At 41.9% G+C, this 15,171-nt stretch overlaps 1 protein-coding gene across 1 annotated transcript; it reads left to right on the top strand.

The window, feature by feature from the left end:
* The first annotated feature begins 502 nt into the window (after nt 1–502).
* tent4a (terminal nucleotidyltransferase 4A) lies at nt 503–15,145 on the top strand. Its single transcript, XM_029514753.1, has 13 exons — nt 503–1,558; nt 4,568–4,691; nt 5,663–5,709; nt 5,832–5,952; nt 6,926–7,033; nt 8,379–8,507; nt 8,804–9,017; nt 9,493–9,619; nt 9,708–9,811; nt 10,091–10,275; nt 10,730–10,888; nt 11,075–11,248; nt 11,908–15,145. The coding sequence occupies exons 1-13, from the start codon at nt 729–731 to the stop codon at nt 12,070–12,072; spliced, it is 2,487 nt and encodes an 828-aa protein (XP_029370613.1). The 5' UTR covers nt 503–728; the 3' UTR covers nt 12,073–15,145.
* The last annotated feature ends 26 nt before the right edge of the window (nt 15,146–15,171 follow it).

Below are 15,171 nucleotides of genomic sequence, written 5' to 3'. Positions count from 1 at the left end.
GGGCAGAAAAATTGCCCAGGGGCCCCAATCTAATAATTAGACCAAAAGACGCATTATTATATATTTATTTACTACCTTGATATCAAAATGTTACATTATTATGGTGCTTAAATATAACCAATTTCAAATACCTGTCTGAAGCTGGGACGTTTTGTTTTTTTTTTTTTTCTGCGCGATTGAGCCACTGAGCAGCCTATCGACGGGGGTACCCTGTGAACCCACCCACTCATCCCCCACCCCCCACCCAGCGGCAATGACCGGGAGGAGGGGGAGGCAGACAGCGAGGACCTTTGGGTTCCCAGGATCGTCTTCACGGATCACATGACCTGTGCTCGGTATTGACGGCTTGCGTTTATTCTAATTGTTGTTGAGTTTAACGCTCAGCTATGCATTTCATCAGCTGGCCGGAGTGATGAAGGAGTGGGTGGATGGGGGGCGCAGTCATCGCTTAAGAAACCCCTCGTACAGCGCATGCGCACGGATTTGAAGAGAATACGCCATATTGAGTTCTCGTAGGCATCGGCTAGCGATTTTTTTTTTCCAGCTAGCGGTGTAAAGGGGCCACTTTATCAATGGTCCTAATTCGGCTTAATGTTTAAATACTTCTCTTTTTGTAACCCCGGACAGCGTAGAGACCTTTCATAGGTCCAGGGAGCGGCGCAGATTCACAACGGGCTCGCTAGCTTCAGTTAGACACTAGTAGGGGGGTTACCAGAGAAAGAAGTTGAATGGATCCGAGGGTAGCTTGGATTCAGCCCGAACAGAAAGGACCTGCAAACGCCTTGTGGATGCACGTCTGGGAGACCTCTCAGGGAGTACGGACGCTCTCCGCTCAGCAGCAGCTCCACAATCAAAACCACAACCAGTGTGTCAGTTACGCTGCGTTGGATGTTTTAAAAAATGTGGCGACCGCGGTGGCATCGAGCAAGAGCATTTACAGCAGCAACGGTAACGTTACTGCCAGTCGGAGCAACGGCAGCAGCCATCACGGCATCCTGAACGGCACTATGAGTATTAACGGCACTGCGATGTCCTCGCTGGGGATATCACTGTCCAACGGGAACGTACACAACGCTTTCACCACGGCGAACACCGCGGAACCAGGTGAGGGAAAGATCCTGCCTCAGAAAACGGGATCCGTCTCCTCCTCGTCCACCTCGCAGGAATCCGGGACGGACAGTCCCCCCATCTGCTCACTTGAGAGGACTATGGGTAGAAATGTTTCGGGCAACATGAATAAAAACGTCGGGGGTGCCAATCTGCTCTTCGGCTTGGCCGACAGCGTGGACCACAATGTCAACCTTTACCACAACCATCAGCACCGTCACGTACAGGAGCACCCGGCTTTCAACCTACAGCAGACCTGCGTGAAGCGTCACCAGGTTCACCCCTCTGTACCTGTAAATCACACACACAATCACCATCCGGGCCGGAGGAAAAGTGACAACAAGGCGAGCACTTATGGGATGAATTACTTGCTTTCAAACTGCACTAATGGCAATTATACGAGCACTTGGACACCCTGGAAGACGAGGAAGTACAACCCCGGGGTCATCGGGTGAGTGGCCGAACACTGTCACAGCTTTAGGGATGAAAAAATGACTAACGTTAACGTCCGGCTTTTTAATCACCTAAAACTCCCGATTTTTCCATATATTCTGATTATTATATATATATATATATATATATATATATATATATATATATATATAGGTGTTTCCTCAATGCAATGAGATACGGCCGCTCTGCCGTTGCAGCGTGAGCAGGAGTTGGGCTGTTTGCTGGACAGCAACAGTAAGAGCTGCTGATGTTTGCGTAAAGGCAGCGGTGGACTGCCAGGACGAGACCGGAAGTGCTCCTGGTTTGTTTTTGGATGTTTGAAAGAGTTAAAAAAAAAAAAACACACAGAAATGATCAGCAAACCAGTAGAAATATGTTTAGAAAATATGCATCAGGCGAAGGAGTATTTGAATATGTCACGCTTTTAAAATGTATCGTAGTGTGTCTTTATTTATTCGGGAGTCTTTCACCGGAAATGTTGTTTTCAAATGTGGCCGTGTGTTAGCGGAGAGAGGAGCTTGTTGCAAACTTAGCTTAACGGTTTCCACATTTTGCTCTTCGCTAAACTTTGGCAACTAGAAGCTTTTTATATTGAAATTAATGTTTTGCTGGCGTTTCCTTATCAAAGTAAATCAAGACAAACTAGAATCTCTCGGTAATTCCAGCCCAGGTGGTTAGCTAAGAGGGTTGGATAACCTGTAACTTATGTAATACAAGGGGAAGAAACAGATACTTGTGTTCATTCACTCCCAGAAAACAGCCCATGTGTCCTGAACTATCACTGACTGTGTCCGTGCTGACAATCAGAGTACGGTATAAGTTTAGTTTTTAACTGAGGGGTCTTGGTGTTCTACTTTCACTGATCTGGATAAGAATAAAGTAAAGCTACAAATGAGTAGGTTGGGTTATTCCCATCCTTACTCCATCGTCTTCATTTCTACACAGCTGGCTTTTTTTCTCTGGGTGCAGTCACAGTAAACTCTGTTTTCCAGGAGTTTTTCACGGTGTATCCTCAGTGTCAGAACAGACTGGGATGTGAATGAACCAGAACTAACTTAGGTAATATTATCAATATGGGCAGTTTGATTACAGCTTAGCTTCAGAATAGAGCGTCATATTTTTTTCTTTTTGGTTTTTATGAATGGATATATGCTATTGTATGAATGTATGGCACATTCATTGTTGATGTATTAAGAGCTTTCTAATTACATATATTGTTGTTTTTTATGTTTTAAGTTTAGTCTTTTTTTTTTTTTTTAACTCAGACAGTGGCCTCCTTATAAAACAAATGGTCAAAGAACCTCCAAATAAGTTACAAGAACTTGTGATATTTGTAAGGACTGGTTGCACCCAACTGGGAATTTTCTCTACAATGGCTTGGTGTTTGTTATCAAAGTAGTTCTTCAAGCTTCGTGATAAGTTTCCCACTTTCCCTGAACTACAGCTAACAGGAAATATAAGTTCTCCACTTAGGTTTTGTTTGGTAAATAATGCATTTATAGTACATTTCTCTTTCTCCTTGTATTTTTTTTTTTTTTTCTTCCTACAAGTTTTCTGATGCAAGTTTTAGCTTGTGCTCTGACTAGTCTTGCAGGGATTTTCCTTCAGAGGTGGCCTTTGAAGTATCCTGTTCAGGGATTTGCACTTCAAATTGAAAATTGAAATAGCTGTGTAGTTATGCTGTATTATAATTATAATGATCAGAGATTATGTTAATAGAAAACCATGTTGTTGATCTCACAGTATCATACATGGCAGTGGAATCATAGACTGCAGCAGCGAACACCATTGATTATTTTTCCGCTTGGCCTTAAATATGTTAGAGAGAGATGTTTGGCTCCAAACTAGCCTTTCAGGAATGGCTGCAATTGTGGAGGCCCCAGCAATAACTATGGCCTCTGTCAGTGGTGGACTATTGGCATGGATACGCCCTGGCCTTAGTGGCTTGCTAGCAGAGAGTTTTCACCAAGGAGTGGGCACATGGACTGCCTGCATTTTCTCCTGGGCCTGGTAATTGATTGTGACAGTCTCACTGTTCTGTATTTCACACTGACATCATGGCATACATTCCTAGAAAAATGAATGGCCACTGGGATGAACAGAGTTCCACTGTTCTGAGGCATTTGACTGGTCAGATGTTTTTACGTTAAATGTGTCACTTTCCTGCCAAAAACAAAAGCATATCAACAATAATGGTAAGGCCTTGGATTATCATGCAGACTGATTGATTTGTTACTCTGTGTTTTGCTAAACCCTCTTTTTGTTTTTCCCCCCCATCACCCTTAGGACACTAATGGTGCGTGTGCGTGCGTGCGTGCGTTGTTGTGCTAGAGTATTTGTGTTGCGTTCACTGTCAGTACCATTAGAAGAAGTCTCCCTTCCCTTGATAACTTTGGTTGTGTCTTATTTCTGAGTTTGTGGTTATATCAAGGTTCTAGGGCTTCAGTTGCTGTCTGGCACACGGCTAAATCTGGTATTGACATCAGGTTCAGGGAATTTAAATAAAGGGAGTCGAGTATGCTTAAACAGGTGAATTTTTGTATTAGGCAAATCATTTGTATTTACTGTGGATTTGTTTATCCTACTTTGTGCTTGATCTCTTCACTAAGGACATTTTAAATGGCAATGGTGTGTCATTTTTTTTTTAAAACACAACAAGCTTCAAGTTTGGTAGAAGATTGGGAAACGGAAACTGCACAGTACTTAACTTTACTTGTCTGGCTCTTGGTTGGTATTATTAGGGTTAACAAGAACAATGATAAAGAAGCATGTCTGGGCCCATCTGGAGAGGTTTTGTGTTTTGTTTTGTTTTTTCCAAAACATAGGCCAAATCTGTTATATGCCTCATTTTTAAAAGATATCCTCTTGTGGTTGTTTGCAACAAGAAGAACATTAAAACAAAGACAATGTTTCACATCATAGACTCACACTAGATTTCATTCTGCATTGCTTGTTGTTGTTTATGTGGAGAGAACAGCCTTTTTCTATGAATCACCTCTCCTTACAGACTCCATGAAGAGGTGATGGACTTCTACAACTTCATGTCTCCTCGGCCTGAGGAAGCAGCTATGAGGAAGGAGGTGGTGAACCGGATAGAGATGATCATCAAGGAGCTGTGGCCCACTGCGGATGTAAGATACACCCATGCATACATAATTTTGATAAATTTTTCCATCTTTCAGGATTTAATAACTTGCAGAGCACGTTCCTAAATCACTCACAAACATGATGTATATGCTTTCCAACACTTTTCTATTAACTGTGATACATTGCCAGCACAAGATGGCAAGTTGTGCATTTCAGGTTCAGGTGGGTGCGTCCAAAAACAAATGAAAATGTATTTTTAGTTTAGTCAAAAATGCGAGTAGTAAATCAATCAAACGGTGATTAGAAGTTGGTGTGATTTGAAAATATGACTGGAGCAATGCACACAGAATTTGTGCAGAAACTGTAATAGGGGAGTCTTGCAGCTGGATGAGAAGTGCGCTGAGGGAGGGTTGATGTAATGCCCCTCTCATTACTTAATCATGTGAAACACGTGCAGCAGTGATTTGTTGGCTGCCAGTCTTCCCCACTTCCACTGTGAGCCAGACTGTCAGGTAAATGGATCAAGCCTCTGATTTGTACCGGCCTCCCTTTTCATTTCAACCTATTAATCCTGGCCTGTCTTTGTGCCATTGCCTTGTCGTATTTACCAGACGGAAAGGGAAAGAACTCCATTCTGTTTCTTTGGAGAGGTTTTCCTTGCGGCCCCCAAACACAGCATTTTTTTCCCTAACTATTGTGTACTTAACTTGGCAGCACACTACACTTGGCAACATTTCCTGTCTCTGAAGTGGAACCCGGAAATACCTTGTTCCTGGTAGTTTGAAAATATTTGAATTGGTTATATACATCATCACCACAAGCCAGCTGTACAGGAGTAGCTGCTCAAAAGCATGTTGTGAAGCCCATTATGGTGCAGCTGTGATAGGAGAAGATTTGAAATGTCAGCCTGTTTATATTCTTAAACATTTCTTCATTTAGTTTATTTATATACGTTTTGTTGAACAACTGGATTTTTTTCATCATTGTGATAAATTTTTAACCTTTTATTTTCCAGGTTCAGATATTTGGCAGCTTCAGCACAGGACTCTACCTTCCAACAAGGCAAGCAATGCCATTCATGATTAAAGAAAAGCATTTTATACTGTGTTTTGCTAGCCAGATTTTTAACTGAGTTCTTTTTTTTTTTTTTTTTTTTTTCCCCTTCCCTTATTTTTTGACCTCAGTGACATTGACCTGGTGGTGTTTGGGAAATGGGAGCGCCCCCCACTACCAGAGCTAGAACAAGCACTCCGTAAACATAATGTTGCAGAACCTTTCTCAATCAAAGTGCTGGACAAGGCTACAGTGAGTAGAGCCATTCAGACCATGTGACTAAACTCTTCCAAACACCATGTTGTCCTGTGTTCTTCTGTTCTTGAATAATTCCACAATAGTTTGTAATGATGGAGAAATCCATCAAATACAACCGATTTGAACAGAGTAGTGATTAAGTGGCCTGATGCAGTGATAAATTATCTGTATTAGACAATTGTTTGATGGTTAATTTCACTCTGAAAGGTTTTATACTTCACAGTTAGTAATAAAACATTACAGTCTAAGTACAAAAACAAGTAAGTGAATTGGAGTACTCCCGCCAAATCAAAAATTGGCAGGACTGTTCAAATTCCAACAAAAGTTATTTGTGTTTTCAAACAGTCAGTTAAAAGTATCCTCCACTCTTTTATCTCTTTGTAAAACTAAGGAGAAAAGAAGTGAACTCACCTGTGTGGCTCAATAAGCTTCTTCCATCTGTTTGCATGATCCATGGGAGAGTCTGCCAATTGTGGTGGACTTTATGGTTCCTGCAATGAACAGCATGTTGTTGCGTGTATATCTCAGTAAGGTGCAGATTGAAGTGTACGTGAAAACTATATGTCACTCAAAATGAAAATGAACAATTCTGCCCAGGTTGGTGATTCTCCACTGGTTTATTTCAGTCCTATCAGAACTTCCTATCATTGTGGCAAAGTTAAGCTGTTATTTACTATCATGATGCTGGCTACTTTCCTAAAGTGGGAATCTTGGGCCCATGCCGCATCATCTTGATGGCTTTGCACACGACCAGACACGCCACTGCATGCTTAAATGGTATTTTGACAGACATGATAATGAATAGCTAATGGTGGGATTTACAGTCGCAGATCAACTTTTCCTTCTGAAAGACTGTCATTTAAAACAGATGCTCCCTTTTTCTGATTTCACAGCAAGTGTCTTTTTTTTTTTAGGTCACAACTCCTCTTTAATGTATGCTAATACATGTCATTCGGTTTCCTTGAAGGTGCCAATCATCAAGCTGACGGACCAAGAGACTGAAGTGAAGGTGGACATTAGTTTTAATGTGGAGACAGGAGTCAAAGCAGCAAGCTTCATTAAAGATTATGTAAAGGTGAGCTATAACTTTCAAGAGGTGGCAGAAGCACATTATTTTGTAATGACTTTGATTGTAATATCAGAGCAACCCCTAAATTGTGAATTTAAGTGTTCAAAAGCTAAATGAAATCCAGCCACAAGGCGCATTAAAGGGGGCACTTACAGATTGAGGAAGAGAACAGGAAAGGTCATGTAGACATGTTAAAATAAAAACCACAGGAGTCACATAATTAGCATTTTACATCAGGGTCTAAATAGAGACATTTGGAAATTCCCTCTGCAAATCATGCAAGCCAGCATTTTAAAGCATGACACTTCACTCCAATCTTGTACTGGCTCAACTCATTTCCAAAGTGAAGCTGGCACGACCCCAATAACTATGCTCAGTACACTCTTCATTCAACTTGAACAGAGTGTGAGTGTGTGTTGCTGAAGACTGTGGCCAAATGCTTCGCAGCAGAGGTGAATTTCACCCCATGGCACTGGCATAATGCCTGCTGAAGGTGGATCTCTGTTTTATTTAGTCACGGTTGTCGTAAGTAATGGAAGGAAGGAATTCCAGGTGCTTATATTCCACAGATCTGTCAGGTTTTGCCTTTTTCCCTTTCGTCGTTTTTGCATATTTGTGTTATGGCTCTCTGGGAATACAAGTCGCAGCTTGAAAGGCTGTCACTGACATCATCACTCAGTATCAGTCCATTGATAGTTGATGTTGTTCATGCATGGGTGTGACTCTCCAGCGCAGTTCTATCATTGAGAGGTCACCTCAGAGTTAATTCTCATAGGCCATGTTGGTGCAGAGTACCTCACACTCTTGTTCTCACTCCTTAAAAACATATTTGAAAAGCCTCAAGCCCTGCTGCTCCACTGGTGCACACACACACACACACACACACACACACACACACACAATCCAAGTAACTGTGGAAACATGGCAAATGTACATAATGTTTAGACCGAAGTGTGTGCTGGTCTAACAAGTAATTTGTTTGAAAAGAAGACTGTCACAAAGCCAGATGCAAGCTTGATTTGCATGGATATACAGTAGGTGTATTTGATGGTTGTAGCTGCTGAATCAAATTAGTTCACCGAACTGACTCCAGTTTCAGAGGAAGTGGTAGATGTGGACTGCAAGTCACAGAATCATAAATCAGCCTAAAATGGTTTTTAGCCAAAAGTTCACACTGTGATGTATTTTAATTATTTGCAGTCATTTAAATGATAAGTGCAGTCCTATCCCAGAGATTCCCACTTCTTCTTTATCATGAAAATCAAACCCTCAGTCTGTTTTTCATTTTTCTCCCCTTTTCTCCTCAACTTGTCTGTTGTGACTTAATCAGTTAATATTTTTCCACTTTCAGAAGTATCCAGTGCTGCCTTACCTGATCTTTGTACTGAAGCAGTTTCTGCTACAGAGAGATCTAAATGAAGTCTTCACTGGGGGCATCAGCTCCTACAGCCTCATCCTCATGGTCATCAGCTTCCTACAGGTATAATTATACAACCACAGTAAAGCATATAAGAGGGAAAAAAAGTCCCAGTACATAATGTGGTAGCAGTGCTTTACATAATATGGTACAAACCATTGTACAACAATAGTGTTGTCATTTACAACATTGCAGGAAGGTAATAGTAATCATATTCATACCATTATCAACATTCAGAATAAAAACAGCATTTGTAATTGTATCTGGTGGCATAAACACATGAAATATTACATTCGTTAGTGCACCATATTAGTTCTTTAAATACGCAGTTGTTAGATCTCTCAGTTCTTTCTTGGCAGCTCCATCCTCGGATCGATGCCAGAAACCCGAATGAGAACTTGGGGGTCTTGCTGATTGAGTTCTTTGAGTTGTATGGCCGCCATTTCAACTACTTCAAAACAGGGATTCGCATCAAAAATGGAGGTGCATACATAGCCAAAGAGGAGATTATGAAGGCCATGACAAATGGATACAGGCCATCCATGCTCTGCATAGAGGACCCACTGCTTTCAGGTGTGTGCTGGCTATTTTGTACAGTCATATATAAAGTATATTCATGGTTCTAAAAGCTGACTTCAAATTCAGAGGTAATTGTAGGATGTGAAGAAATGTTGTAAATTAAACTTTTTCATTTTGGCACCATCTGGTGGTGGCATCAGAATAGACAGCAGCTGTTCACAGAATGATTTTAAAATTCACAAACTGCACTAACTGTGCTGCCTTGTTGTTTTCTACAAAGCAGATAATTAGAATTATCTTTAAAAGTTGTATAATCACATAGAAAATTACAAATGGTGGTTTAAGGTCCACTGTTCCTATAGTTGGGCACATGTTGGCTTTTACATGGCTTTTACTCCAATGCATAGCAGATTTTTCTGATCATACAAGCATGCAATAGGTGCATTAAATGTCATAACTAGTTGCCAGTTTAGTCAAACTAAAGAGTGGACTTGAATTCCACTTATAACTGTTGCTATTGTGTTTGTAGGTAATGATGTGGGGAGAGGTTCCTATGGAGCCATGGAGGTCAAGCGTGTGTTTGACTATGCCTACCTTGTCCTGAGCCACGCTGTGTCACCACTTGCACAGTCTTATCCCAACAAAGACTGTGAAAGGTCAGAGTTCATTTAATTTAAAGGTGCCCTGGATAATGCGTGGACTGAGGAAAATAACTTCTGTCTCTTCTGTCGCTCACTGTTGCAGCACATTGGGCAGGATAATTCGGTTGACCCAGGAAGTGATCGAATACAGGGAATGGATAATTAAGAAGTGGGGAGGCAGGGATGTGGCACGGACAGACAACAGAGGTACCATTCTTTTATTTATATTTTTTTATATATATATATATATATATATATATATATATATGCGCATTAGAGTGTTTTCACTGATTATTTAACAATCCTATCAATCCTATTTAACAATCAAGATTCTTGTTTTATAGTCGCATCAAAGAGGAAAACCGAAAGTAAAAAATATGATCTACAGAGTAAACCTTTGAAGAATTTGTCTTAAACGGATCTTTTTTTTTTTTTTTTGCTTACAAAGGATCAATTCATTCATAGCCGTCATTTGTTCTTCTCTAGTTTCACCCCCTAAGGAGCCCGTTTCGGAACCGGACCCCAACTGTGTGCTGGGTGGCAATGTCGGGTCAGAGGAGCTGCAGAGGGACTCGGTGTCACCCCACAGTGCAGACTCCCCCATGTCCATCTCCAGCCCTCAGCAGCACTCATCAGCCTCCTCTGTCTCCTCCCTGTCTGGATCAGACAACGTATGAAAATGCATGCATACACACAAAAGTAGGATAAGCTGACACACTCACTAGAAACACACAGCGATCGTCGAGTAAATTGTCAATGTCAGTGTCAATTAACATACTAGCTACTCTGAACTCTGAACTGACCTTCCATCACGCAATCTGCACTTCACAGTTTGGAACTCTCACGACAAACTGACAAATTGAACTGATAAATTGCAGCCAATCACCATCCGTTTTCCTCTGTAAATAATAAATCGTCAGGCACAGCTACAATCCCTCATGATTATGTAAAACTGACATCCAGCCAAATGGTGTCATACTGACACCAACTTGATATAACAGCATGTTGCTTTCTATTGTGTCTTAGCTGTTGAAAGCACATTAACATTAAACACCTTACAAGTGGCACACATGCATACATACAAGTGTCATAACTTTTTCCTCTTCTTGTGATCTGATTTTCCAGGACTCTGATTCAACACTGCCATGTCCCGTCCCTCAGTCAGCCCTGCCAACATACGCCTCGTTCCCACCTCTAGGCCTAGCTTTGCCAGCAAGACTTAATATGGGCACTGGCAAGCCCAGCATGGGAGGACACCCTCTGCTCATGCCTCCAGGCTCACAGGTGGGTAAGCAGCAATGGCAGCAGATACTACACTGTGTGCAGAAATTTCGAAATAATCTAATCATTATGCCAAATAACAGAAAACAGACTTTGGAATTTTAACAGCTGATAAAGCCTAGAACAACTAGAGTTGTTGTTGTTGCTCTTAGTGTACCCACCATTAATACCATTCCTTTCTTCCTTCAGGCTCGCGTCTCACTGCCCGGTGGTCTAACCATGCACTCCATACCTGGCAGACAGGTGTGTATAGACACCGGGCTCCCCCCCTTCTTCCACATGCCCCCCCCAGCCCATGCTCATGCCCCTGCCCCCTCCAGCCCCCAGCCTCCGCCCAGCCCCCACTCCAGCCACACACACAAGGTAGGCGCCGGATGCCACACAAACACTCAAACACACTGTCAAGACAAACTTGCCTTACACTCACACAAGTTGACTCTTTCAAACACCCCATAATTTCTGTGTCTGTTCAACAGCCTTGTCTCCCATTGACTCTCTTCAGACTCATCTTGTACTACACTACAATAAAAAGTTAAAATACCATCTGCAATCTACATTCATCAGTAAACAGTAAACAATAAAACAATCAGTAACCAGATAAGTAAGGTTTAGAGTTACTTGTACAGATATTTTTTAACTCTTAAATCTATGCTAGCTGTTGGTCATAGACAAATCAACTCATTGCCACATCACTTGTCTACAATCATACAAGAGGTAGAAAAATTCCTGCAAGTCAAATAGTAAGCATTATCTACCACACAGTAGAATTATTACTTTTCACAGCTGAGTAAATATAGTACATGAATGCAAAAAGGAAAAACTTCCACATCACCTGCCTTCATGGATTTCATTGGTCAGCGTAGCATTTTTTAACATTTGCACTGTATGTTTTTGCTGTGGTGTTTAAAACAGTGCTGCAGATGTACTTCTACAAGCTTCACTGTTTTGTCCCAAAAAATTGAATGAAGTTTTGTTGAATGTATTTCTTCTCCATTCTCCCCTGTCTCTCCACCCTTCCTCAGAATGGAACCAAGTTCAATGTGAAGGGCCTCCACAACCCACCACTGGTCAACAGCCCCGTTCTGGCTAACCGTGGACACACACACACTCACACACACACACAGTATCACCGCAACACTTGGCGGCGCAGAAAGAGGGACAGTCTACCGGTTAGCCTGAGCAGATAGAAACCACTCCTCTTTCTGTAACTTTTCCTCCCTCACCTCCTCTCTGGCTGCAAACCCTGGCTCTTCGTTCGTCTTGAAGGAGGATGGACAGGCAGACAGAGGACCAGAGACCAGCAATTTTCATCCTGGGGCTGCCACGACATGGAACAACAGCCCTTAGCTCAGCATCTTCATCCTACTATTGCTACCTTTCCATTTCTGCATGACATCTGTTCATGGTTTAGTAGTTTCAATATTATGTTACTTTCAGTGTGTTATTTTTCACGTCTCTTTTTCAGGCCACTCCTTTTCGTTTATCACTCCTGGGCTTGGTGCTAATGCTGTCACCAAGTTCACTTGACCTCGCCTCGACCCTTGCAGCCAAGCTGCCTGAGGTTCAGTGTTAATTTTTTTCACTTAAGAACAAACTGTTTTTAATTTTGTGCAATAATGTTTAATTTCTTTCTTTCTTTTTTTATGTAAGTAAATGCTTATTTAATTTTTTTGTGTATATGTAAAGGCATTTTTATACTGTTATTTTATTTTTGTAGAGTTTTAAATTTTGTTTACGAAAACCTTTCCCTAGGCAGCATCTCTGGAGTGTGTGTTCCTCAGTTGGAATTTGTGTATGAGTGTGTGTGGGTGCGTGCATGCGTGTGTGGTGCATGCGGGAGTGTGCACTCCTGTCTGTCATCGGGTTGAGATGGAGCTCAGTTTGCAGGCCCTCCTCTTCCTCCTCTCCTTCCCACTTTAGTTGTGTTGCTCTGGCTGATAAAGAGAAGTTGAACAGAAAGGGGTTCAAGCTCTGTCAATATTTCTCCCATTTTTCTTCACGTGTCTTGTAAAAACAGGCAAAGTTATCATGGAAGGAAGTGGGGGGATGAAATTTCATCCTGGGGCATCCTGAGAAATAAGGGAGGATGTTCTTCTGTTTTGGCCTTGAAGAGGTAGCTTCTGATCAGATTAGAGCTTTAGCAGGACCATCTTGAGGATTGTGAGTATTAGTTCCTCTCTGTACACATGCCCTCCCTTTATGGGATTGCACAGTTTTTTTTTGTCTGTCAGGGGAAAGCTGGCAGAGGCTTGCTATTTTCTTCTCGACCATCTCTGTCCAGTGAAGGAGATTTGAAAGGAGGCGCTTCCAGATGGTGCAGGACTTTGCCTGGAGAGAGTCTGTTCTGTAAAACATATATGCCGGTGTGTTTCTTTTTTGTGCTTGTCTCTTTTATTACACGTTGTAGGAGGAGTTGAGGCCAAGAAGGCAACAGTGTATCTGACTTGAATTTGAAGATTAGAGTAAGCGGGCAGAAAGCCACTGATTCCAGGTCAGAGAACTCCTCAGATGCTTACACTCCCTAGTTGAGGGACACGGTTTTGGAAAATTGATTCCAGAGCTGAGGTCAACTTTTGCCTGCAGCTGTATCAGTGAAGACCAACACTATGATGCTCAGTGAAAAGGTTTTCTCCTTTGTGGTACAGGACAAAGGAGGAGGATGGGCTTGGGGTGGGGGTCTTCCTGAACCACAGACCCTAGTGAAAGGGAATTATATTTTGATTCCATTCAGGAATCTAGTGTATATTTGATTGCCAGGTACTTCCTCTAATTGTTTGCAATGCCTTTCTTTGTGTTTACTTGGAGTATGTGTACGTCGTATTCCGCGAGCACACCGTGTCACACAAATACACACGCTCAGACAGGACTGTCAAAGGCTGTGACTCGCCCAGAACACTACACATGCTGGTGTTATTACTATGCAAGTGGATTATTCTAATTATTGTGTCCATTCTCGCTTTTTTTTTTTTTCCCATTTGGGGTTGTTTTCTAATGACAAACACAGCTTGATGGACTGGAGTAATGTTACTGTCAGTCTCTCAAGGCGACTCATGTGACTTGCAACCCCATCCCATGACCCCTCTCCCCTTGTATTTGTACTAAGGTCCTGATATGTTTGCAAATTCTAGTTTTCTACATATATCAGTCAAATGTAAGGAAAGGGGGATGTTAATGTCAATGGTTGGGTGTGGGTCTGTGTAGTGTGTGACATAGTGAAATGTGTGTGAGAAAGTATTGAGACTCTTGACTTGCCACCACATGTTTTTAATCAGGCGCCCAACCGTTTGTGCACCCGGAGAGCGACTTGCACTCTGCAGGTGGACTTCACGGAGGGACCAAAGTGTCCACCAACAATTCTTTACTATTTTACCAAGACTCTGTTCAGAAATGTATTATTATAAATGTTTTACTTAGAACCAAGGCAACTCTGACCCGTCAGTCAAAACATCACCTGTCATCAATTCAAGGCAAAGCAGATTATGAGCTAATCAACACCTTTACTTAGAGAAACTCTGCACTCATTTTAATGATTTGACAAACAAAGTTCATCATGGATGCATCAGACTGCTAGTTTTTCTAGATTTGCCGAGTCCCTCTATCGTACCTGGTCACCCAACTGTAATCTATGGATGAATACGTATTTCCATGTGTAGGGAGGTGGTCCTTGGTCATGTTGGTTTATGACTTTTAAATGTAATCCTAGCCCAATTTAAATTGGATAACGGGGTGGATATTTAACCCTGTCAAACTGTATCCCTGATAGCCACGTCTGCTTTTAGAGATTAGAACCAGCATTTATGAGGAGCTAATAGAAAAACTGGTGTTGCACGGTTGACTGGGTTGGAGTTGCCAGCATTTCCACAGCATTGACTGACATGCAGTATCTTTAAAAAGTCTGTATGGATTAAAATCTGTGTGCATCTCAGAGGTCCAGTGTAGCCCAAGCCTTCTGTTCTCACTTAATTAAAGGTTATTGCGTAGCGCTGCCTTCACTCTGATCGATTGGTGTAAAAGTAAGGGAACAGGGAGCAAGGAGAGTGGCTTGGACCACTGAGATTTTGGCGTACACGTATACATGTAGATGCAATGTGATATTACCCCCATTGCAATAAAATGGGGGATTTTAAACTGGCAGCCGCTGTTCAGAAAAAAGTGGTAGCCCCTCTTTGTCCTGGCTGAGTCATGTGAGCAGTAGCCCTCAAATTGGACACCTAGCTGTTGGTGGCTAGAGGGAACCACTGCCAAGCTTGTTTTTGTTCTTTAGGGTTTTTTTTTTGTTTGTTTGT

This window comes from Echeneis naucrates, chromosome 11 (genome assembly GCF_900963305.1).
Source record: "Echeneis naucrates chromosome 11, fEcheNa1.1, whole genome shotgun sequence".
Lineage (NCBI taxonomy): Eukaryota > Metazoa > Chordata > Actinopteri > Carangiformes > Echeneidae > Echeneis > Echeneis naucrates.
Note: the sequence above shows the minus strand (reverse complement) of the source record. Positions and strands in the feature narration are given on the sequence as shown.